This window comes from Myxine glutinosa, chromosome 14, assembly GCF_964187855.1.
Source record: "Myxine glutinosa chromosome 14, kmMyxGlut1.1, whole genome shotgun sequence".
NCBI classification, from domain to species: domain Eukaryota; kingdom Metazoa; phylum Chordata; class Myxini; order Myxiniformes; family Myxinidae; genus Myxine; species Myxine glutinosa.
In genome coordinates, this window is record NC_136274.1 from 36,688,022 (window position 1) to 36,714,948 (window position 26,927).

At 43.3% G+C, this 26,927-nt stretch overlaps 1 protein-coding gene across 7 annotated transcripts in view; it reads left to right on the top strand.

The window, feature by feature from the left end:
• DHX37 (DEAH-box helicase 37) overlaps positions 1–26,927 on the top strand; it is a 115,198-nt gene that overhangs the window by 73,920 nt on the left and 14,351 nt on the right. For all 7 annotated transcript variants that reach the window (XR_013621453.1, XM_078768556.1, XM_068097553.2 and 4 more), the window contains 10 exons: positions 3,413–3,526; positions 3,772–3,873; positions 4,017–4,097; positions 16,314–16,449; positions 16,686–16,768; positions 17,783–17,924; positions 18,046–18,116; positions 20,193–20,425; positions 22,912–23,023; positions 23,993–24,093. Coding sequence is in view for 6 of the 7 variants with exons in the window: in XM_078768556.1 (XP_078624682.1) it covers positions 3,413–3,526; positions 3,772–3,873; positions 4,017–4,097; positions 16,314–16,449; positions 16,686–16,768; positions 17,783–17,924; positions 18,046–18,116; positions 20,193–20,425; positions 22,912–23,023; positions 23,993–24,093 (1,175 nt within the window). In the remaining variant the exon portion in view is untranslated. The remainder of the gene's footprint in view (positions 1–3,412; positions 3,527–3,771; positions 3,874–4,016; positions 4,098–16,313; positions 16,450–16,685; positions 16,769–17,782; positions 17,925–18,045; positions 18,117–20,192; positions 20,426–22,911; positions 23,024–23,992; positions 24,094–26,927) is intronic.

Sequence of the window (26,927 nt, forward strand, 5' to 3'; positions counted from 1 at the left end):
GAAACTTGAAAAACAAGACTGAAGGAGGAAGCTGCTGGTTTCAGAACAAAAATGTTAATTAATGGGAAAATAAAGAACCAAAGCAGTAAGTTGAGCAGAACAATAACCATGATAGGAACAGTTTTCAAGGGAAAGAGTGATGGTGAACTAAATACACTGCTTGATAGTGAGCTAAATATTGCAAATTATAGGCGATGGAGGCATCGCCGATAAGATGAACAGTTTTGGTTTGAATCTGGACAAGCAACTTAAGGACAGGCTGAAGACTCCCACTCCACACATGTGAGTAGTGTTGTATCATCATCGGCGAATAAATGGATCGATGGTGCTGGAAGCACGGAGGTATATAATAAACCTGGAGAGCCAATGACGGCTGTCGGCTGAAGCTAGCGGAAGTTGCTTGGCAGCCATATTGGGAAGCCGATTGTGTCTGCGTCCGTGTTTGTATTAATACATTCTGTATCACAATCATACAGCAAGATACGTTTCCATCATGTTGTGAGAACACTCGATGATGACATGAAGGAAGAGCGCATCAGGAAAAAATATTGCAAACTGGTCCTGTTTGCTCACCAGTGAGGCAACACCAGAGCAAGCTGAAATATAAGAGCGACCTCATCTCTACATGGTAGTCGCGTGAATTGTGCAGAATTGTGCATAAATATATATCGGTGTTTAGTTGTGGAAGATGTAGTCCTGTATATCTATTGATTTATGTTTTAATACTGGAAGAGTAAGTCGGGCTGGAAGCTCGAGAAATATGTATTTCTACTTTGTTTGGTGACTTGAGTACCGATACGTTTGTTTGAAAAGCAATGAAGTACCTGGTCCAGTAGGCCTACTTTTGGTTGCAATTTATGATGTTCATGCAAGTGCATTTTCAATGTATTTAAGTACAATTGGCATTACTTTTTCATTATGTCCATGTTTATATCATTGTTTGATATGGGATGAATTGCTTTGAGGTATGTGGAATAAGTTGTGGGTGTTATGTTCACTGCAAAATTGCCTGTGTAGAACAACTGATCAAACATGTATTAACTGTCCTGCATTGTTTTCAAAAACTCGTGAACTTTGGTCAACCATTAACCATGGAAAATTAAAGATTTGTGTTCACAGATAGTTCATAGAACAGTGGCAAGCAGATCTGATCTGATGGTATATCTGTGAACACAAATCTTTAATTTTCCATGGTTAATGGATAGTTGCCCTTTGTCTGATATGGCGAGTTCACCAACACTTCATGTAAATATTTAAACTGTAAAAGATGTGTTGCATGAGATGTCTATATCTCCGCTCCATTATTCATGTAACAATTACCATATCCTGCTGAACGTTCCATTGCAACATGTAAGTCTTGTATGTTATGAATAGCAAAAACTTCCGAAACCCAAGAATTGTGTGGGTTAACTACATGACAGCGTTTCATGTCATTTATGTGACTGACTCACTGTTGATGTGTTGCTGACCCATGTCAGTGTAGAATAAACTCTGGTTATCATTATATCTGCGTGGTTTCTAACATCTCGGTAATAGAAACATACACATCTTAGTTACAATATAATGACTGAATTAAGTAACATCATATAACATGACAACAAATCAGATCTTTATATTGAGGAATATTATAGAACAAGCCAAAGAATGGCAAACGACGATGTACCTCAATTTTATAGATTTCTAGAAAGCTTTCGACTCCTTGCCCAGAGAAAGTCTGGGTCATAATGAAGAAATACAGCATACCTGGAAAATTAGTGAACCTTGTAAAAGCCCTTTACCAAGACTTTCAATGTGCGGTCGTCGACCAAGGTGAAACAACAGAATGGTTCAAGGTGAAGACAGGAGTTAAACAGGGGTGTAACATGTCAGGATTCTTATTCCTACTAGTGGGTGATTGGGTCATGAGAAGAACGATAAAGAACACCGAGCGGTAATTTTGGGCACTTTTTTTTCAAACAAGCTCTAAACCATTGGATTCCCCAGGAAAAATGCGTCTAGAATCGACTTCAAACTTAATGAACACCATTTCCTTAAAGAACGGGCTTCTGAGCCCGAATATCAGTTCAAATATTAGTATTCTATATTAATTAAATAGTCGGCGGTCATAAAATTCGCTCCAGCTGCATCATCAGTGCGCCACGCCTTTGCTTTGACAGGCTTTGTTTACAAAACAATCGGCTTCCCAATATGGCCGCCAGACTATTTCCGGTGGCTTCACGGCGGCTAATGCTGCGAGGTGGCCAATTGGCTCTCCAGGTTTATTATATACCTCCGTGGCTGGAAGTACAAGAAAGTAAATCGTTAATAAAGAGCAGGAAAGCATGGGTGGGAAAATCATGGAGCTCTAATTGAAAAGCAATGAGAAAGGTTTTTCTCACATCTATTTTTCTCACAGCTATCAATTCTCACAGCTATTGGGTGGTTCGTAACAAAACTGCCGAGTCAAAAAACGAGACCGAGATGGAGTCTATCTATAGGAAATTTAGCCAAACTTATCTTTGTGCAAAAAGCATTGGATGTGGCATTATTCTGCTCTCACTAAAATAGTCAGTCGTCAGGAAGGGCATTCGGCCATAAAAACATTGCCTCAAAACAGGGAACCATGATTGTCATGGGGCCCGCAAGGCTAACCCCCGCTCGAGCGGGGAAAATGGCCTTAAAACGATCATTCATTCATTCATTTCACTAAAATAGTCACAGAGGATTAAACATCTGTGATGTGTAGGCAAGTAAGTTGCTTAAAGCTATGCTTGTGATCATACAGGAGATGGTAACTTTCTAGAAATGAAAACGGTTTAACTATGACAGACTTCATCACTTTAGAGAGGAGAGAGATTTGAGCTATGGGGGCAATAATTAGTAATCGGAATGATTCCCCTTTTGGGAGTTTTGGAAAATGTGGGAATACTTCCATGAGGATGTGAAGATGCCACATAATGAAGGAAGAATTAAATGGTTGTATAGGAGAAACATAATGGTCACATTGCTTCAGAACTATGGCTGGAACCTCAAAGGCTTTATTTATTTGCAAAGAAAGAAGCTTTAAGAATGTTGGTGGTGAAAGACATGTTGTGAATAGGTGCTGAAAGAGGGATATTTACACCATTCATCAAGAGTAGAAATAGAAGAGAAAAGAGTCCCGAAGTAGTCAGCATTAGATTTAGTGCAGTACTCGTTGACCGATGAAGAAAGGGAGGAAACACGACACAAAGAACCCAGAAACCATTTTATTCGGCAATTTCCAGACGAGATTATGATCCGTAGCAGGTAAACCTGATTTGATAAAAATGGGAAAAGTGCGGTTGTTTGAGCATTTTATACCTGTGCCTTCTTAGCTTGTCTTTCGATATTTGTACATGGAGCCTACAATTTATGATCATCTGCACCAAATTTATGCATCGTCTTCCCACAGTCCTTCTTGCTCAACTCCTACAGGGTCATCATAATTGATGAGGCCCACGAGCGTTCCATGCACACGGACATTCTGATTGGTCTGCTCTCCCGGATTGTACCATTGCGGCACAAGGTGAGGGCGAGGCTTCCGTGACAGTATTCTGATTCCAGAGTTGTTTCTGCAGAAGCGTTTTCAGTGGCTAATGACAAATCCCGGACAGGTTACCATTATGTCCCAGAGGGCTTTCTTTATGAGACTTATGTAGGCTTTCTTTTTAACAAATAATCTAAAGCCAATGGGGAAACCTGTACCTATATTTTTATTTACAATTCGTACAATTTATAGAGGGTAACAGTACAATATCTTTTTATTTGCAGAAAGGCCGGCCTCTCACCCTAATAATTATGTCTGCCACACTCCGAGTCGAAGACTTTGTTGAAAATACTCGTCTCTTTCCCTCACCACCACCGGTTGTTCAGGTGCGCTTCATTGCTGCTTCATCAGCCTTACCAATCTTGCGAGCACGCTTTTCCGTTGATCTGTTTTGCTCGCTTATCAAACTTTTCTGCATTAGGAATTGAAACTTTCAATGAAATGAGGCTAATTTCTTTGCTTGTTCTAGGTGGACTCTCGACAGTTTCCGGTTACTGTACATTTCAACCGACGCACACCGGATGATTACATTTCTGAAGCTTTCCGTAAGGTGTATATACATTTTTTTTTTTCCTATGATCTTGATTTTTAAGCCCTCCAAATTGGTTTGCTTCTTGTTCGCATTGATCTCATGCTTATGTTGCAGCTTGTATTCAAATTTCGTGCAGGGAAATGACATTTGGAGACATCCTTGCACCTTTGCATCGATTACAAGGGAGACAGTGGATGCATTAACATAGGAAATTCGAACATGGGGCCCCAGCATCATGAACCACGTGCTCAGATGGAAATGCCAAACCAACCAACACTTGTATGCAATGGTTTTTCCAAAACAGAATGGTTGTTGGTACAGCCAAATTTGCCACCCAGCCTGCACCATGATCCATCACATCATGAGATACCATTTCTACCCAAACACTGTTGATGAACACTTGTTATGCACTCCAACCACTAAGACATGTCAGAAGGTCGAACAGCAGGCATCACAGTTGAGAATCGTTTTAAATGTTATCTTTTGATTCTTATTTTTTTAAATCCCCTGGGGTGCATCATACGTGCAAACATAATAGATACAAGTACAGATACATTCAAAGTACACCGCCCCCATGCCAAATAAACAAATATCCTCCAGCGCGGCATTGCTGAGGCACCCGGCAATACCACTTTGCACCTCATAGAGACTGTATTGGGTTGGAGAGGTGCACAATAATTGATTGATTAATTGCATAATGTTCATAAAATAATGTTCATAAAATATTTTCTTAATAAATTGGCTAATAGCATACTTACATATATACCACCAGTGCTATAATACTATATAATACTATAAGTGCTATATAATGCTAGTGCTAGTAATATAGTGCTAGTTACTATAATAGCATACATACCACCAGTGCTTCATCCGAAGCTGTAACTTTTTGAAAATTCATTAAATAAGTCATTAATCGAAAGAATTAAATGATTAATTGATTAATCAATAAATAATTAATCGATTAATTGATTAATCAATACATCAAAAATATCCTTTACAGCCAAATCACTTGGAAATCACTTGGTCGCTTTTGAGCTAGGAAGCTGATATGTCCAAATATCAGCTTCCTAGCTCAAAAGTTGCCTGAGATATTGACCAGTTGAGAAAGAAAATAAATATGTACTTAATTAATTGGTAATAAGTAAATAACTAATCAATTAATTGATTAATCAAAAAACAAAAAATACTGTTTTTGCCAAAGCACTTGCTTACTATTGTGCCAAAATTTCAGCTCTCTAGCTCAAAGGATGGCTGAGATATCGCCCGGACAAACAAACAAACAAGAAGACATCATGCGGAGCATGATACAGTGGTACCTCGGCTTACGAGTTTAATCCGTTCCGTGACGGAGCTCGTAAGCCAAATCGCTCGTAAGTCAAAGCAAATTTTCCCATTCAAATGCATTGAAATGCTATTAATCCGTTCCAGCCTCAAAAAAAAAACACCAATTTTTTTTGTTAGGTGCTTTTAAATAACAAAAATGTACTTTATAAATAACAAATAATGTATAAACAAGCACGACCTCGTATATACTGTACATAATACAAGAGAATGTAAAGAAATAAACTGGTTTTATTAAGCAGAGAAGAGCATGCCAGGTGAGGTGTGCGTGTTGTCGACTTGGCGAGGCAGTACGATCGTACTCCTTCTACGATATGTACGATTTTGAAGCAGAAGGAGTCCATAAAGGCTATAACGCCAGCCAAGGGCGTTACGATTATTTCAAAGCTCCGGACCTCTATCCATGAAGATATGGAGAAGTTGTTGTTTGTGTGGTTGAAGGAGAAGCAGCTCGCAGGAGATACCGTGACCGAGAGCATCATGTGTTTGAAAAGATTGAAACTCGGATATCGAGCACGGACCACGAGGTGTTTTTTCTTTTTTCTTAATCTCGGTTTCAGTGAACTTTTGCTCTGTGCTCACGTGTACTGTACCTGTACCTGTAATGGTACGTCAGAGGATGGCACCTGTTGTCATCATATTAAGTGCAAGATGTTCTGCATCGTAAGTTGGTACACCGTGGTCTTTCGGCGGTGTTTAAGCCGGCCGTCTTGGCTTCTGTCACCATTGGCATTGAGTCTTTCGATGTAGGTAGGTCGTTGTGTGCCGGTGCCTTGGCCGAATTCCTTCATTGCTGCATTGTTAGCTCACCTGGTTTTTTATACCACATCTTTGGTTATTGGACCAGCGAATGACGTCATCTCCTCCAAAGTATGGCTTATTCTCACTTGTCTTGGACGATCTTCTACTTCTAGCCTTCCACCGTGCATTTGGTGTCCACTGTACTTACTGTACAGTGCCTGGTAAAATTGATGTAATGGGTTTTTGACCGTCAACGCCATGAACCGTCATGAACCGTCAACCGCCATGAACCGCCATGAACCGCCATGAACCGTCAACGCCATGAACCGCTAACACTCAAAAGCCCATTTATCGCGCCTTATAAAGCAAAACGCAAACCGAAAGCCATGCCTCTCAAGCGAGGCGTGCTTCCGTGGTCACGTGATCCACAGGTGTAGCTCATTATACCCGCACGCGCGACACGCTTTGGCGGTCACGTGACCAGCCACTCTGGAGGCGGGGATCCCCGCCGATGACGTCACCGGCTGGAGCAAGGAGATTCCTCGCGTCATGTGTTTCGACGATTGCGTGTTTTATATCCAAGCAGAGATGCTTTCACGGCAAGATAACCGCGTGACCGGAACCGGAAGCCACAACCGGAAAATTCAAAAAAATAAATTTTTTGAGCTCGTACATCGGATCTCGGCTCGTATCCCAAAGCAACAAACCGCCCGAGCGACGGCTCGTATCCCGAAAAACTCGTACGTTGGGGCACTCGTAAGCCGAGGTACCACTGTACTTGCAAAATACGCCTCCGACCCCTCCCCAAGAAAAAAAATTCCATTGATACAGCAAATTGTCCATTTCATCAAGATTAAAATTGACAATCTTGATCAAAGCTCGGGTCAATAGGAAGAAAAGTGACGATTTTTCAGATGAATAATGATGATTTTGGAAGGTTGACCTTGAGTTGAGCTTTGACCTTTTGACCTCAAAAATAGTTAGTTTCCCTATTTAGTGACTCGATGTGCAAATGCTGTTCAATTTTCATGTCAATCGGATGAAAATTGATGGTTTTTTCAGATAAAAAGTGACGATTTTGGAAGTTTGACCTTGAGTTGACCTTTGACCTTTTGACCTAAAAATAGTATCTTCCCCAATTTATTGACACGATATGCAAATGCTGTTCTATTTTCAAGTCAATCGGTTGAGAATTGACGGCTTTTTAGATGAAAATTGATGATTTTAAAAATTTGACCTTACGTTGACCTTTGACCTTTTGACCTCAAAAACAGTATGTTTCCCAATTTAGTGACTTCATATACAAATGCTATTCAATTTTCAAGTCAATCGGATTTAAAATGGCGATTTTAGAAATTTGACCTCCAGATGACCTTTGATCTTTGACCTCAAAATCAATAGGCTTCTCAATTGGGACGACTTATACAACGTGGTGAAGTTTCGTGACGATCGGTTTCGAATTGTGACCTGTAGGCCGGTGACAAACAGACAAACAGACAGAACCACAAACGGAACCGACCAATATACTTGAAAAATCTAAAGAAACACTATGTAAACAATAAATGACTTACTACCACTCACTGTACATTGTTCGTCAATGACACAAACCCTGCACAGGCACTTCTCCAATCATACTGCCCTAAAACCAAGAAAATTCACCTCCCACATGGAGCGGTTGTGCCCATTGTCTTGGGTCACATGACCCACCATGAGCAGAGCGAAGCTGTTCCAGCAAACTTGCAGATATTTTCTTTTATGAACACTTTCCAACAGTTTTGTGATTCCCCGCTCCCCTCTCTACCCAGGGATATTCGCTTAGAGTTGCATTACTATACAAAATTTCAGCTTTTTAGCACACCTAGTATACATACATACATACATACATACATACATACATACATACATACATACATACATACATACATACATACATACGTATTGTTGTGTCGCCCAGCGATCAAGACCACTAGGTGACGAATGACTGATCGATTTTACTCCCGAGGCGAACTCCCGAAATCTTGGCGGTTATTTTTATGGAGCTCGTGGGACGGAAGGCAGTGAAGGCACTTACCTGAACAGAAACACACGGGTTTATTTATTCCCGAGCCCACAACGAATAAACAACGCAACAAATGAAAAATGCCACAATAATGATTTAATGAAAATAAATTCGAGACAAAATAAATGTTGAAGTAAACTCATTGCAATTCCAACTTTGAGGATCCTCCATCAGACACGAATACGAACACACAGGGGAATGATAAAGTAAAATAAATGTCCTTTTTTTATATCGTGCAGCCACTTAGCTGGTCCCAACGAGTTATTTTGTGAAGGTGATGGTCTGGTCTCAATACCTCCTGCGCCAGAGTGCCCAAAATGGCGTCGGCCCACGATGGCGACGCACACATAGCCATCGAGCGAGCTGTGAAAACGGTGCTCTTTTGCTCTCTCTCTCTCTCTCTCTCCGTCCCTCCCCCGAACGGCACAGCCTTCAGTCCACCACGGGGCCTAGCAGTCTCCAAGACCTCCTTCAATATCCGCCATCACAGCGAAGAGCTCCTTGCTCTCAAAAGTGCACACCAAAAACTACCTCAGCACATGAACAGAGAAAGATGGGCCCCTCCTCCTCGAGCATATCCCAGCGAACTACTGAGAGAGAGCCAAGAGACGTGCTCTGCTTCCTCTTGCTCGAAGCTTCTCTCCTGACGTCACACTGTCCAATCGCCAAGTGGCCTGCCGGTTATGATCTTTTGGAGGCGGGGTTTAGTTGCAGGGGATGGTTGTTGTTATTGTTGTTGTAACGCAGGTTTTTATGGCCGGCCTTGTAAATGTAAAAACGTAGGGAAAGCGACAAAGGAAAACCACATACTGGGGAAACTATCCTTAATCCCTAACGAGTTAGCACAGCTTCAACCTCCGTGTGAAGACACATAAACAATCTTAAGCTCCAGTTTCCCGACTGAAATACATTGAGATGTCTCCTACACGTCCACCGTCATGCTATACCTATAAAATCCTATGCGTACTGTGGGATTCCATCATCTAACCCCACAAACATAACAGTATATATATATATGACTTTTTCAACATATTTCAACATACAGCTATTTGATCTTCATTTCAACAATATTGATAGATAAAGGTGATATAATATAACAAATATCATGAAACATTTACATTTTGTAGTCCATTGTTTAACTTAAATAAACATAAATGCAAATTTGCATGTGGAAAAAGTAAGTACACCCCTACATTTATCACTACTTCAAATACCTAAAATTAGAATGAGGTGCACCAGCTCAGGTGCAAATGATGAGAACATCGTGAGAGAGGATCTTGGAGGAACCTGTCTTATTTAAACCTCAGACATTTAGTTTGGTTTGCTCTTTGTTATTGAAGTTATACTAGGTGTGTTTCCCCCACCCCTTCCCATGCCTCCCCCCCCCAAGCCCTCTCCCTTCCACACATCTCCCTGCTCTCAAATGTTGTGTTTGTGTGCTTCACCTTCTCTCCCCATCTTGTTTTCCGCTCCCGCTTTTTATATATTTTGTTTGTCTGGTTGATTTGTTTGTGAAGTAAATGTTAGCTCTTTCACGAGCCTCGATTCAGTATACAAAACAAAACAAAACAAAACAAAACAAAACAAAAAAAAAGAAAAAAAAAAGTGTGCGGCATCACCATGCCTAGATCAAAAGAGCTCTCTGAGGCCTTCAGAAAGAAGGTTATAGATGCCTATGAGTCTAGGAAGGGATTTAAAAAGATCTCCAAACAATTTGAAATCAATCATTCGACTGCCCGGAAGATCATCTACAAGTGGGGGGTATTCCAAACAACTGCCAACTTGTTCAGGCCAGGCCGCCCCAGCAAGTTCAGCCCGAGAGCAGACCACAAGATGCTGAAAGAAGTCTCTAAGAACCCCAGAATGTCATCACGGGACCTACAGGTAGCTCTTGCCACTGTTGATGTCAAAGTGCACGAGTCTACCATTAGAAAGAGGGTGAACAAATTTGATCTACACAGGAGGTGTGCCAGGAGGAAAACTTTGCTGTCCAAAAAGAACATCAGGGCAAGACTAAAGTTTGCCAATGAACACCTCGGCAAAGACCAGCACTTCTGGAACAATGTGCTCTGGACAGATGAGTCAAAGGTAGAGCTATTTGGCCACAGTACCAGAAGACATGTTTGGCAAAAACCAAAGACAGCATTTGACCACAAGAAACTGATACCAACTGTAAAGCATGGTGGTGGAAATATTATGGTTTGGGGCAGCTTTGCTGCATCAGGGCCTGGGCAGCTCACCATCAGAGAATCCACTATGAATTCTTCATTGTACCAGAGGGTGCTTGAGGATAATGTGAGGCCATCTATCGGAAAGTTGAAGCTCAACCGAAGGTGCACCTTGCAACATGACAATGACCCAATTTCAGCTTTAGTCTCCAGCATTCTCAGGTTTGGACTCCCGCATAACATTCGCGTTCGCATGACGTTCATTGTGACGTCTTCTTACGTCGAGCAACGGTACCCGCCCTATGGGCGGGGCTTCAATTGGGAGGCCCAAATGAAAAGGCTAAATATCGGAAATTGAAGCCTTTTTTTCTTTTAAACGATTTATATAAACATCCGTCATGCGGAAACGTCATGCGGGAGCAAGTATCAGCAGGATGTGGCAGTGTGGGAGTCCACGTTTGCACCGATCGCTGCACCGTGTGCCACACAAACGGCTGCACCGATCGCTGCACCATGTGCCACACAAACGACTGCACCGATCGATGCACGGCTGCATCGATCAGATGTGGCATGAAGGAGGATCTGCACTTCGTCATGAAGGATGATCAGATCTAACAGATCGCTGTCTCCATCGATCTTGCCAAGGCCATAACACCTATCGACTCAAAATCCTTTTAACTGTTGATTGATTTTGTACAGTTACACGTATCGGGAATTTGGGACACGTATCGGGAGTACATACGACAGTGATTGTGAACACGATTATCGATCACGATTCATGATCACGATCATCACGATCATAGTGTATCGATCACGATTTGAAAGACGATGGGATAATATTTACCGATATGAACAGTGATGTGGCTTTTATTGAAATTCTCAAGATACTGTTTAGATTTTGATGATTTGCGTGTAATATGATTCAACGGATGTTTATATGAATCGTTTAAAATAAAAAAAGCCTTCATTTTCTGATATTTTGCCATCGCCATATGCAGATTCGCCACGGACCCACGATCGATGTTTCTGTGCATGAACGTGCCCGTTTGTTTGCGAACAGGTACGTTTTTCATGGAAGTCCTTCATGAACTTGCTCTCCATGAACTTGCTCTCCATGATGTGCGACTGAAGGTGCTACAGGAATGTGGAATTTTTTTGGTTTCATGCTTTAGCATTCACCGTATCTGCATTGCCTGTTTGCTTCTGGCCTCCCACCCGTGCGAAGCACGGGTATTTCTCTAGTACCAGTAAATCCACCAAGGAAGGGCTGAAAAGAAAGAAATGGCTTCGAAAAGCCGGCTATCCGTGCGGATGGTCAGTCTCCTGTAGGTTGGGTCCGTCCGGCATTTACGATTCTGGGGAGGAGGTTTTGTCGGGCCAAGGCTCCAAGCACCATCCCTACGCAGGGCCTTGCGCTCCCAAGCGCGATTGCCCAGCATTCCCCGGCCAGAGCGTCGCCTCCACAGGGGGCGCCGCTGCGACCCCTCCTACCTCCCCTCGAACCGGGCCGATCGCTTTGCCTAACAAAGCGCGGCACCGACCGTGCAGGGCGGGCCCGGCCCGGACCGTGCACGGCGCTCCATGCAGGAGCGATGCGTCACCGATCCCCGCCGCCCCCTGCAGCACACAAAGCGCACCACGCTCCGAGCGCTCGCATCGGCTGTACGTCGGCCTAACCGCTGCCCCGGTTAATGTCGACGCTCCCCTCGCATGCTCACACCACGCGTTCCTTTTCCTACTCGCTAAACCCGGCGCTCCAACACCTCTCATGCATTCCACACACTCCGTGCATTCTGTCACTGCACTCTCTCGTGCACACTCTTCCGCTCCACACTCAGGTGCACACCACGCGCTGCTCGCACACTCCATAACACACCTTCCTTCCGTTACGTACTCCGTAACACTCACGGGTGTGCACTCTGTTGCACACCCACTCAGCGCACACCTACCCACGGGTGTGCACTCTTTTGCACACCCAATAACGCCCTCTGGTGTGCCCTCCCGCACACGCTCCACAACCAACTCAGGTGTGCATCCTCGCACACGCTCCTCAACCAACTCACACTCCGTGTCACTCTCACCCTCACTATCACTCTCACACATACAAATCCTCTGTGCATTCTCCCTCACTTTCAGACTCTGTCATGCATTCATTCTCACTCTCTGTAATGCACTCGCGCTCCGGCGCCATTCGCACACGCTTGCCATTTCTACTCACACCGCGCACCACGGACCTCCTACGAGCGCCCGGGTGACGTCTGGATCCCACGCGCGTGAACAATCCTCTCGCGCCAAATCTTTTAGCACCATATACAGCCCTTCTCACCTTGGCGCTTCCTCTTCTTCGCTCCACCACCTGCAAATCTTTATTGGGATTAAGCACGACATCACGATGCGAATACAGACTTTGCATGCATTCCATTTCTTCCCCCTGCGAGTGCTTTTCTAAGTATGCCGTCTCTCCAATTTCAATTTCGACTATAATTAATTCTTTAATTTATTTTTCCTCAACGACCGCTGGCGCTAATAAAATTTTCTCTTCTAATTCTGCGGTCGCCGGCTTCCCCATACCACTGGTCTCGATTTCTATACCCGTCCACGTGACTTTGCTTTTCTCTAACTCGCTTTCCCCGCGCTTCTCAAGTCGCGTTACCCCGTCGCATACCCATGTGCCGCTCCCGCACAACTCGCGGTATCCTTCCCTCTCCAATGCTTTTATTTTATACGTGGCTTTGTCCCTCGCTAACCCCTCATTAATTTCTCGGGCTTGGCCACCCATGTCCTCCAATTGGTCCCCTAATTTGTTTTCTAACCCCCCAATTTGGCTTCCCATGTCATTTCTCAATTCCCCAATTTGGTTTCCCAATTGCTCTCCCATTTTGTTTTCCAAATTATTTAACCCTTCCTTCATTTAGCTACTTTGCACATCCTTCTTTTTTTCTTGGATGCCCATCCCATTTATTTCGTTTACATCATTCCTTTGGGCGCCCAATGTCACATTCATTTCCTTCATTTGGGCCAGGAATAATTGCATGTATCCCGGCATCTCGGGCTCGGCTGCTGCGGCCATGTGCGAGGCGCCGCCATTTTGTGTGCCTGCAGCCCCCTCTACCGCACCTTCATTATTCTCCTCTTCCATCTCTCCCAATTGTTCCCTGGGGTCCTGGGTTGCCTCTAATTCTTCTTCTATTTCCCCCACCGGCATCTGATCGCCTTGATTATCCATGGCACGATTCAATTTGGATGTTCAATACTAAATTTTGGCCGCTCGAAATTTTGACCAAATTTTTCAAATAATATAAAAAATTGGTTCGGGTCCAATCCCACTCCCAGACACCAATTGTTGCGGATTCAGGGTCGGCGCTCCCTTTACCAAGGGGGGGGGGTAATCCCCTTGTCTTTTAAGCTGGCCGTCCCCCAATCCTGGAAATTATAACACTCTTTTCTGGTCGAGATTGGCCAGGGTGATTGGTCAATGGAGTCCCAAATACCTGAGTGCCAATCCGACCGCAAAGCAGGGAGATGACTCCCGCTCGGACCGCGGACAAGATGGGAATTGCCGAGCGGTTTAGCAATCCGAAGCCCGAGCCATTAACAAAGGACTAAACCCGATCCTGAGCGGTTTCCCAAATCGTGCCACAGGTACTCAATGGAGAGAAAGGACGAAGACGATCGAATGGAGAGGAAACCAAAAGGTAAGGAAGAACAAAGGATTTATTACAACAACCAAAGAAGAGGAAACGAAAGGGAAGAATGTACAAGAAGAAGAAGAATAAGCAGGACACAGAGCAAGCTTATCTATACAGTCTTACTTAACCCCAGGACAAACAGAAAGACTTACACGGGAGGGTGGTGGTAGGAGAAGAAGGTCCAAGTAGATGGTTCAGGCGTTGAGGTCCGGCTCCGGTCCACTCGAGTCCGGCTCCGGGTCTGCGGCGAAGAACGGCCGCTTCGCGTGTCGTTGGCGCACGACCGGACCTTTACATATGCGAGGGCTGGACTGCTGCATACGTAATATGTGCGCCTCCTGCCTCTCTCTCTCTCTCTCTCTCTCCCTCTCTCTCTCTCTCTCTCTCTCTCTCTCTCTCTCTCTCTCTCTCTCTCTCTCTCAATCACTCAGTTCATAAAGCGCCTTTCAAACGAGTTCATGAAACCGGAGCCCGCTGAAAGAAGTCCGTGACAATCGATCGCTCCCTGCGCAGTCCTTACACAATGGCCTCCCCTCGCGCAGTCCGTGAAAGGGCTTGGCGCGTGCGCTTATATAATGCGCTTAGAGATCAAGCCGTGCCACGCCCACCAGTAAGCTCACCTCAGCCCTGGTTCGTCCATTGACAGGGCCATGCCTCGTTCTTGGCGCTCCGCCCCCTTCTTCTCCAGCTTGACCGCGTGCGTAATGGCGGCCGGGGCGAGCGCTTAAGGCAGCAAAGGCTCAATGCAGCGAACGCTGCTGGCAAGGCCGCGTAACCAATTTAGAGAGAGAGAGAGTGCAAAATGAACGGAATAGGGCCTATCTTATTTGATTAATACAACGCAGATTCAACTATTAGGAACACAGCCTTATCTGAAATACATATTAAGGAAATAACTAAAGTCCTATGGTGTCCTACATGTTGCTTGTGGACTAACTATGGGTGCGACCTTATTAAATGATGGAATATTTACAAGAGTTACTATTTACAAGTATTTACAAGTGAGGGGTTCTAAAACCGCAACAATATATATATATATATATATATATATATCTATATATATAAAGTAGAGTTGGCCTCTGTGTCTGTATCCTGATCTATCTACGATCTCTAAGATCTCGAGAACCCGTGGACGGATTTGCGAGCGGAAAGTACTGTTCGACTCGGGATGGTCCCAGGAATGTCACGGAGACATAAACATTTAAAAAATTTCGGGTTTTAAAATTAGCGTATTATTAGCACTAGCAGAAGAGAGAGGGATTCGAAGGGAGGGAGCGCAGCGCTTCTAGCGCTTCTGACTACAGCACACCTTAAAATTAAAAAAACTTCGGGTTTTAAAATTAGTGTGTTACGCGTAATTAGCGCTAGCAGAAGAGGGAGGGAATCTAAGGGAGGGAGCGCAGTGCTCCTTCCAGCGCTTCTGTTAGCGTAATTAGCGTATTTCGGAACGTTAATTTTTCAACTTCATTATTCGGAATCAGTACGTCCCAGAGAACCTTCGTAACGTTAATTTTTCAACTTCATCCGATTGACATGGGACCAACGGCATGTGACAAAGAGTGAAACATACAGGCTACATTTATTTGACGACAATGAGTTCCGACTTCCGACCTCGGTGGGATGACAGGCTGAGTCAACCCCCCTGGTGTGAAGGGGGGAGGAGGAGGGGAGGGGGAAGAGAAGGGGAGGGGAACGAGGGGGAAGGGGATGAGAGGGGGGAGGGGGAGGGGGAAGGGGGGAAGGGGGAGGGGGAAGGGGGAGGGGAGGGGGGGGAGGGGAAAGGGAGGGAGGGGGAGGGGAGGGGCCCTTCTTCCCCTGGGCACCCCCGCACCCTTCCCTCCCCCCCCTTCCCCTCCCCCCCTCCCCCCCTTCCCCCTCCCACCCCCCCCCATTCCCCTCCCCTCCTCTTCCCCCTCCCCTCCTCCTCCCCCGCTTCCCCTCCCCCCTCCCCCCATTCCCCTCCCCTCCTCTTCCCCCTCCCCTCCTCCTCCCACTCCCGTGCAAAGCCGGGTACCTCTGCTAGTATATATATATATATATATATATATATATATATATATATATATATATATATATATATATATATATATATATATATATATATATATATATATATATATATATATATATATAATGTATATATATATATATATAAATCTGTGCAAATTACAATGGCTCATCGTCTTAATTGTTACTCAATACTCCAGTCTGTATTATGCATGACATGTGCTGGCAGGTGTGCAAGATCCACAAGCTGTTACCCTCTGGTGGGATACTCGTCTTCCTGGCTGGGAGAGCGGAGGTTCTTGCGCTTTGCCAGCGCCTCCAGAAAGCATTTCCAAGCCAAAGAACAAAGTTTGACATGACAGATGGTGAGAAACCACAATTCTGTGATCCTTCAGCGTTGATGAAGCAAATCTTGGTTTTCTTGGTGGCTATCCTCCTGATCCATACGCCGTACCTGATTTTGCATTTTCCTTCTCTTCATTATTGCTACAATGTAAAGATTTCGGGTCAGTGGGATATGTAGGGCAAGAGTGAAGGCTTTGGAAGGAGTGTTGTGATTGAGTGAGAAGGATGGAAGACTGATTTACTCTTGTCTTCTTAGAGGATGGCAAGAAGACTGCTCACCAAAGAGGAACAAAGAGATGTAGAAAAAGTGGAAACAATGCAAGAAGACCTTTATCCACAGTGAGCAGTTCTTCTTATCAGCACTCATGTTGTTAATATCATTGATAATTATTAATAACAAGAAGACGTCATGCGGAGCACGATACTTGCAAAATACCCCCCCTCCCCAAGAAAAACAAATTCCATTGATACAGCAAATTGTCCATTTCATCAAGATTAAAATTGACGATCTTCATCAAAGCTCGGGTCAATAGGAATAAAATTGACAATTTTTCAGATGAAAATGATGATTTTGGAAGGTTGACCTTGAGTTGACCTTTGACCTTTTGATCTCAAAAATAGTTGGTTTCCCTATTTAGTGACTTGATATGCAAATGCTGTTCAATTTTCAAGTCAATCGGTTAAGAATTGACGGCGTTTTTTGATGAAAATTGATGATTTTAAAAATTTGACCTTAAGTTGACCATTGACCTTTTGACCTCAAAAATAGTATGTTTCCCAATTTAGTGACTCGATATGCAAATGCTGTTCAATTTACAAGTCAATCGGTTAAGAATTGACGGCTTTTTAGATGAAAACTGCTGATTTTTTAAATATTTGACCTTTTGACCTCAAAAATAGTTCATTTCCCAATTTAGTGACTTGATATACAAATGCTATTCAATTTTCAAGTCAATCGGATTTAAAATGGCGATTTTAGAAATTTGACCTCCAGATGACCTTTTTCCTCAAAATCAATAGGCTTCTCAATTGGGACGACTTATCCAACTTGGTGAAGTTTCGTGATGATCGGTTTAGAATTGTGACCTGTAGGCCAGTGACAAACAGACAACAGACAGACAAACAGACAGAATCACAAACGGAACCGATCAATATACTTGAAAAATCTTCGATTTTACAAGTCACAAGCACCCATGTTGTTTATGACTTGCTTTTTGCATTGATACCGTCGTAACTACGTGAATTATTACCGTGATTATCCAGCAGCAATCGATGATCAGTTAGATCCTGTAAGGCATTTTGATTCTTGCTCCCCCCCCCCCCCCCCCACAACCCTCCCCTTACCCATCCAAGCTCCCTCGTGTTGACTTGTCGGATTACCCAGTGCTACCAAATAGCGAGGGAAACCTAGAAGCTTGTGAAATGGATGTCGAGAGCGAGGTGGAGGAAACAAGTGATTTAGAGTTGCTGCATGATGCGGATCTAGAAGCTGAGGGTAAGTGGCTTGAGGTTGGCATTTTGTTGTTGTGAAGGAAGATCTTTTGATTCAAAATCCATCACTCACAATTGTGATTCTTCTTCAATTTTATTGTCTTTTTTTTTTTCTCTTTTTTTAGGTGAAGAAGCCTGTCAACCGCTATGTGTACTGCCACTGTATGCAAAGCTGTCTGCATGTGAACAAGCAAAGGTATACTGTGGTAAACTTTTTTTCTTGTGCTGTTAACTTCATGCCATCCTTTTATTTCATTTTTTTTAATCTTTTTTTTTTTACAGTGTAGCTTGTAGGGCAAAGCCGTCTGGAACAATGTATGTATGTTTGTATGTATGTATGTATGTATATTCCTCACAAATGTACACCAATCAGAGCTGAGGATCTGGTCACATGACAGGGGTGATGTGATGTGATTACATCTATTATTTAATTATAGAGTACAATTTCTGAATCCACACACCGCTATTTTGATTTCTATGCCATTCAGGCCGAATGTATCGTCAAACCTGTCATATACCACAATCGCCATGCTCTACCTTTACGTTTTTCATTCAGTGTGAAACACAAACAAACCGATTGTTAAAATGACTATCAATATCGAAAGCATTGGTGTTATGGGTCTTCCAAAGACACAGTACGTATAGGCATTAGGCTTCATGCCTTTATGCCTCACCTTCAGGCCGCTTCGGACAAATTATCCCAGTTTTCTTAATACAGTAGTATCGTTTTCGTAATAATAATAATAATGATAACATTAATATTAATATAGTGAATATGATCCTAACGCTGCAATCACTTCGTCGTGACTGCAAAGTTACGGGATTGAAGCAGTGTATGGTTCGTTCATTGTTGACTCAAAACATATAGAATTAAACCAGTGTCTCAATGCAATCTCTTCGCTTCCATGGTGACAGACATCTTAGAGATTTATAGTACTTCAAAAAAAATTATTACTTACATTATTTACTAACTGGTATTCCCACCCAGGTGATAGTCTTCTTCAACTAAAGTATCAAACAGGCCCGGCTTCACCGCTGTTAGACTTTCAGTCTTGTTTTCATTCTGTTAGCTTTTATCATGCAGTTATGATAAACCACCAACATCTGCTCTTGGTATTATTCGGGCATTTTGAGAGTCGTCTGAGGTAGTTTTGTGCATGGTGATATTGCATTAGAACCTTTGTGAGGCAGATAACCTCTTTCCAGGCTCATGCAATTTACCTTTTTAAATCGTGATGTGTTGTTAGCCAGGTCGGCAATTCCTACTCCGTCATTTCACAGACAGTTAAAACTGATTAACATCCCTGCTGCGCTACAAGCTGCTTTGTTGTATGCCACCATCCCAATGACAAGAATTGGTTGTGCCTGAAAGATGTTATCAAAGTCTAAGGATGTGTTGGCTGTGGGTGCTAAATTTGGTGAAGAGAAGTGAATTTGTATGGCAAAGGTTTGATTTACTTTGCTCGCATTATCTTTTTTGTTGTTGTTGTAAATATTTTTTAAGTCCTTCATTGTTTTGTATTTTGACAATACAATACTTCCTTTAGTTACGGAGGTTATGTCTGTCAGACCCATGTCTGTTTTTGTCTGTTTGTCTCTGTGAACAGGATATCTCAATACGTTGTGAATAGATTCAGACGAGATTTGGTGGACAGGTTGGGTGTGTGACCAGGAAGAATTGGTTCATTTTTGGTGAAGATTCGAATCCGGATCCGCATCAGATAATTTTAAAAGTGATTCTTCACCTTCACGAATTGAGTGTTGGGGCTAAAACCGATATATAGCACGATATCTCAAAGTTTGGACTGATTCGGATGAAACTTGGAGGACAGGTTTGGTGCGTGACAGCGCCAAACCTATTCAATTTTGGTGAAGATACCCTCTGGTGGGTGAAGATACGGAAGATACGGTGAAGATACGATATGATCATGTTTTTCTTAAAGTGATTCTTCACCATTGAGTGATAGAGGCAAAAACGATCTACAGCATGATAATTCAAAAAGTTGTCGATGGATTTTGACAAAACAAAACTAGGTAGTTGGATAGGCGACAAGAACAAGACAATTCGATTTTTGTTCAGGTCCGAATCCAGATCCTGCCTATCAGTGAGATACAAAACGTAAACTGTTCAGCTTGGTGGAGGTATTCCCTCTACCGAGTGCCGTACTAGTTTTGTCTTGTCCGTTTTCGTTTTCACTGGAATACAGGTTGCATCCTGAACCAGATCCTTGTTGCTAATACTTGTTGCTTTTCGTTCCTAATACCCATACAGGTTTTCCTCCCTCCTCCAGTTGGCTCACGACTCTGCATCGTTGCCACGAATGTAGCCGAGACTGCGCTGACCCTCCCAGGCCTGCGATTTGTATTGGATGCCGGAATGGTGCGCCGCTCCTCGCCCAATCCTATCACTGGTGTGCCTTCGCTACCCATTTGCCGCGTCTCTCAGGCTGAGGCTGCCCAGCGGGCAGGTCGGGCTGGACGCACACAGCCAGGCCATTGCTACCGGTGAGTCGAACATGTAAAATATTTGGCAAATGGCATTTGGTGCATTGTGACTTATTTGGCAAGGCAGTTTGGCTTTAGGTGTAAATTCATTATGGTGCAGTACAGGTCAAGCCTGTTGGGAGTGATGTCCTTATTCCAGGAAAGAAGCTGGACTTCTAGAACCTTTCGCTGCAGTGTGAAAATTAAGTAGAATTGGGAAAGAAAGTGCAGATGACAGATACATTCTTAATAGGCCCCTCAACAGGTAAATGCCTCTGGTTGCCAATTGTCCAGGTAACACAGCAGCCTTTCATCCCGTGTTGTATATTGGTGTCGCCAACAACCTCATGGAGACTGTTTTGTTTGATTAGATCGAATCAAAACTCAAATTTGGCCAGGATGTTAGCACATAAAGACTTACTCTTGCAAAATATATTGTGGGAACTTTAACATTCACCAGCATCCACTGCTGGTAAATTATGCCCCCAGCTTAATGAACAATCTAACGGTCGGTGGAATCATTGATTTGTGCAACACCCTCTCTGTGAAACAACTTGGTAACAACTTCTGGTTGGGTTGAGGATTGAACCGGCCTAGACAGCTCAAAGGCAAGAAAGCTCAAGTGCTTGGCGAACAAAGGATAAAAAGCCCCCATTTTCACTGAAACCTTTTTTCTCATTTAAAAAAAATTACTTGGACTTGGAATTTCTAACTATATTTTAAAGGTGGACAGAGTTTGTGTTTTCACCCTCGTCTGATTGTCTGTGTGCAGGATATCTCAAAACATTGTGGATGTATTCTGATGAAACTTGGTGGACAGGTTAGGTGTGTGACAATGACGAATCTATTTGATTTTGGTGAAGATCTGGATCAGGGCAGGATACAAGAGTTTTTTTTTTTAATTACTAATGTGATTCTTCACCATTGAGAGATGGGGTCCAAAACGATATACAGTATATCACCATATTTCAAAAATGTATTGGGCCCGATATGTTCTACTGGATCGGGCATTGCGTGGCGGAGGTATGCGCTCTACCGAGTGCCCTTCTAGTAAGATGTTCCAGTTATGTCCTCTTTTTGGCGGAATGGTGTTTATTTGCATTCACTGAGGTTTTTCTTTATTTGAGCAGTTTTGCATCGGGCGGTGCCATTAATGTAATAATTGCCTCCATGGATTGTTGCCTTGTCAAGAAAAAGTTATGATGGCTGAAATAGCATTTCACAAAAAGTGGGATGGAGTCCACTTACCTGCTTTAAACCCACAAGCCCCACTGGTGGACTCATTCCTGGTCAAGAATGCATCGAGCAAACCTGGTTTGAAGGAAGAGTGCCACTACATATTCTGTTGATAGTCAGGGCCCTTAGGGATATTTTGGGGCTGTTTGGTTCAAATTCTTCCAAAAGCACCAAATTTGGCCCAGATGTTGCCCATGCCATACTCTTTCGATTTTTGACGGGCGCCGAGACGGGCGCCCCCCCCCCCCCCGGGGGGCCCAATATTGGCGAAATACTAAATGGCCGCCACCCGGATTAGAGGAAAATCAGTTAAATAACCAAAAGGGATGGAATCATGTATGATACCACTTTTCAGGGGTTTTCGAGGTCGAGGAATCCAATTATGATGTTATTTTGATGATTCGAGGTCAAGGTCAACCCTCAAGGTCATCTTAAAGGTCATTTTTGAGTCAAACATGTCGGTTTTTGAGTTTTTTGTCAAGATTTACGCGAGGTTCACCATTTTATGTTTCTGGGTTGGGTAATCGAACTCTGACCTTATTTTTGACAATTAGAGGAAATAGTTACATGTCTATTTCCTAATTTTCAGGCATATGCAGTTCATCAGTCTAATTACAAAGGTACGGATTTTGATGTTTTATGAACTGTATGCCATATCCTTGTGTTTAATTTTTGTGCGATCATGATCCGGGTTCATGTATACATGATTGTATACATGTCATAAATATGACGTCATAGGTCATGTGACCTGGCGGCCATATTGGATTTTATGAAAACCTTAAAAATGGATCCCTGCCTTCATTTTTCGATCGATTCATTTTGAACTTTGACCACTTATAGTACGCCATGTGATTGGATGCATATCCTAATTATGACGTCATAGGTCAGGTGACATGGCGGGATGGACCGGTATGGTCCCCGGATCATCCCGCCCTTGGCGCCCGTCAAAAATCGAAAGAGTTTGGCATGGGCAACATCTGCGCCAAATTTGATGCTTTTGGAAGAATTTGAACCAAAATATCCCTAAGGGCCCTGACTATGATGAGAGGAAGGAAGTTTGTTTAATGCCAATCTAAACACACACCTGAGATGTATTGCTGAATGTACCAAAATATTCAATTATCTTGAAAATTCATTTAATTAATCTTTGGGTTTTTTTTTTTGCTGCACTTGTGTTGAAGGTAGTAAATCAAAATGATACGCAGCATAAATGCCCATCGTCTTACCCTCTTTTAACAATCTTGTGTACTCCTTTCTCATCCCAAATCTAGGTTGTACAGTTCCGCTGTATTTTCTGAACTGCCTCTTTATCCCCCTCCTGAAATATCGCGGAGCCCGGTGGATGGGTTGGTACTTCAGCTGAAGGACTTGGGAATTGATAAGGTAACAATAATGACATTGCTTTAAGGATTGTGAAACCATTTTGGAACCTTTGCAGGGATGTAGAGTTGAGGATCTATTATATTATGTCGTCACAAAAGGCATTGGAGGGGGATGGGGGGCGAGGGAGGGGGGAAGTACCTCTTGAGGCCAGTAAATAAGGAAAATAATACATTTTATTTTTCCCCGGCCCGAAAGTTTAGAGATGTCACATCCTGTGACTTGACATGGAACATGTGGCCATGGCTGCAGCTTTCAGTGTTGCACTTATTGACGCTAGTAGTGTAAGCAAAGGTTGTGATTGAATTTGGCAATCTAGAGAATATTTTACTTATAACGCAGATTTGGTAGTTTGAACCCCTGGAATGAATCATTACCAATTGACAATTCTGAAAATTCTTCAAAATCTGAATATTCTTATGAGGTTATGTATGCATGCCTTTCTCATCACAAGATCCTTTCATGGAGCCAGATAAACTAATCCCTGAGCCCCTATTTCCTCTTATTGCACTCTCGCAAGCTGCATAAAATACCATTTTGCCACTGAATCTTCCATTAGTAATATATACCTCGTTCACCTGTATAATTTATGCTGTACAACTGCCGTTGATGACGTCATGCACATGTTACAGCCAAGTGCTAACGAAGAATTTGCATTTTCTTTTGATTTCCAGTTGACAATCCATTGTTTTTCTTCATTAATCTTGAAGGTGGTTTTTGAAAGAAATGTTTGTGACTGCATAGTATTGTAGACACTAAACATTTTGATAGAAGAGAAAAATCCGAACTTCATAAATCATTTAGGGTCATTTTTAAATGCTTTCTCTCCCATTGCTTACCCTTCACACCTTTTTCATTATGGCATGTTATTTATCATCACCAGCAAGTTCTCGTTGTATTCTTCATGCCATCTCATAAGTCTTCCTATGTTTCTTCTTTACCTAACTTCCCCGTACCCCCAATTCCATTCAGGTGGATCATTTTCCATTCCCCACACCACCATCGGCTGACGTACTCAAAGAAGCAGAAGTTCTTTTGTTGGCTCTTGGAGCTCTGGAGGCCCCACCCGAAAAGTAATTATCACAACTTCTTTTTTTTTTATGCAGCACAAGGCAGCGGGGTTGCATCATTGGCTGAGGGTGCGCTCTGTGACACTGATGCACCACCCTCTGCTGGTTAGGGCAGTAATTTGTAATTTGTTCAGGGTGCATTTGGAGTGCCACAATAGTGATTGATAGCTCACCGAAAGTGATTCTTCACCTTTGAGTGATAGGGCCAAAAACGATATATAAAATAAAATAACCACCTTTAGAGGCCATTTTTCCCCGCAAAGCGGGGGTTGGCCTTTTTCGGGAACCATGGTTGTTGTTGTTTTTTTGGTCCCCTTTTTGAAGCAATGTTTTACGGCCGGATGCCCTTCCTGACGCCAACCCTTTTTGCCGCCTTTAACGACAAACAGGGAATTACCAGTGAACTGGTACTCAATTTGCCGACCTCGGAAGGATGACAGGCTGAGTCAACCCCCCTGGCGTTAATTCAGCGATCGACCGGGATTCGAACCCAGGATCCTAGGATCCTAAGCCGGCACCCTAGCCGCTAGCCCAACACCAGGGTTAGGGCCAAAAACGATATGTAGCAATATATCTCAAAACGTTGTGGGCGGATTTGACAAAACTTGGTGGTGAGGTCGGGTGTGTGACAAGCAAGAATTGATTAAATTTTGGTGAAGATTCAAATCCGGATCAGAGAATTTTAAAGTAATTCTTCACCATTAAGTGATAGGGCTAAAACCGATTATTTATATATATAACTTTAGAGGCCTTCAGAGCTCTCTGAGGCCTTCAGAAAGAAGGTTATAGATGCCTACGAGTCTGGGAAGGGATTGAAAAAGATCTCCAAGCAATTTGAAATCAATCATTCGACTGTCCGGAAGTTCATCTACAAGTGGAGAAGATTCCAAACATCTGACAACTTGTTCAGGCCATGCCGCCCCAGCAATTTCAGCCTGAGAGCAGACCGCAAGATGCTGAAAGAAGTCTCGAAGAACCCCAGAATGTCATCACAGGACCTACAGGTAGCTCTTGCCACTGTTGATGTCAAAGTGCACGAGTCTACCATTAGAAAGAGGCTGCACAAATTTGATCGACATGGGAGGTGTGCCAGGAGGAAACCTTTGCTGTCCAGAAATAACATCAGGGCAAGACTAAAGTTTGCCAATGAACACCTCGGCAAAGACCAGCACTTCTGGAACAATGTGCTCTGGACAGATGAGTCAAAGGTAGAGCTATTTGGCCACAGTACCAGAAGACATGTTTGGCGAAAACCAAAGACAGCATTTGACCACAAGGACCTGATACCAACTGTAAAGCATGGTGGTGGAAATATTATGGTTTGGGGCAGCTTTGCTGCATCAGGGCCTGGGCAGCTCACCATCATGGAATCCACTATGAATTCTTCATTGTCAGAGGGTGCTTGAGGATAATGTGAGGCCATCTGTCGGAAAGTTGAAGCTCAACCGAAGATGAACCTTGCAACATGACAACGACCCTAAACATACCAGTAAATCAACCAAGGAATGGCTGAAAAGAAAGAAATGGAGGGTTCTGGAATGGCCAAGTCAAAGCCCGGATCTAAATCCGGGATGTTGAGATATTGATGTTGTGGGGGGATTTGAAACGAGCTGTGCATGCAAGAAACCCCTCAAACATCGCACAGCTGAAATAATTCTGCATGGAGGAGTGGGCAAAAATTTCTCCCAGTCGATGTCAGAGACTGGTAGACAGTTATAAGAAACGCCTACTTGAGGTTGTTTCTGCCAAAGGGGGCAATACCACCTATTAGAGCCAAGGGTGTACTTACTTTTTCCACATGCGAAATTTGCATTCATGTTTATTTAAATCATACAATGGACTACAAAATATAAATGTTTCATGATATTTGTTATATTATATCACTTTTATCTATCAATATAGCGGTTATGGTGTTGGTGTTGGTGCTGGCTTAGCGGTTATGGTGCCGGCTTGGGATCCCGGTCGATCGCTAAATTAACACCAGGGGGGTTGACTCAGCCTGTCATCCTTCCGAGGTTGGCAAATTGAGTACCAGCTTGCTGGGATGAATGATCCCGGTGTGTACCCCTGTTTAGAATAGGTACACCGTATCCCTGTGCATCGTAAGAGGCGACCAAGGGTTGGCGCCAGGAAGGGCATCCGGCCATAAGAACATTGCCTCAAACAGGGAACCATGATTGTCATGGGACCCGCAAGGCTAACCCCCGCTCTAGCGGGGAAAATGGCCTTAAAACGATAATTCATTCATTCATTCATATCTATCAATATTGTTGAAATGAAGATCAAATAGCTGTATGTTGAAATATGTTGAAAAAGTCAAAACTTTACATGGGGTGTACTTACCTTTTCACGTGACTGTATATAAGTTCAAAACACACCAGGTCACAAGTGTGTTGCACTGACCGGGTCCTCAGTCGAGGCCAGCAGGGGCACATACACATCCACATGCAGCAACTACACCTGGATGTGTACATACCCCCACCCCCAGTCAGTGCGAACGCAGACTACAACAACAAAATCGCCTCCACATCCAGTATCCACAGCACCAAACAAACATGGTGGAACACTCAAACACCCACCTTTATACCCTTCACCACTCACCAACAAAACACACCAGATCATTCATACACACACATACACACCCATACACACACATACACACACAACACCACCTACCCTTACAACATACACCACTCAACATAGAAAAACACACACACCCATGCAAAAACACACACCCTCACCCATTCACTCACTCACATACACAAAATAAGAAATAATAATAGTAACAATGTGGAACATGTCTTTCAATCCTGACAAATCTCACACTCTTACGATGT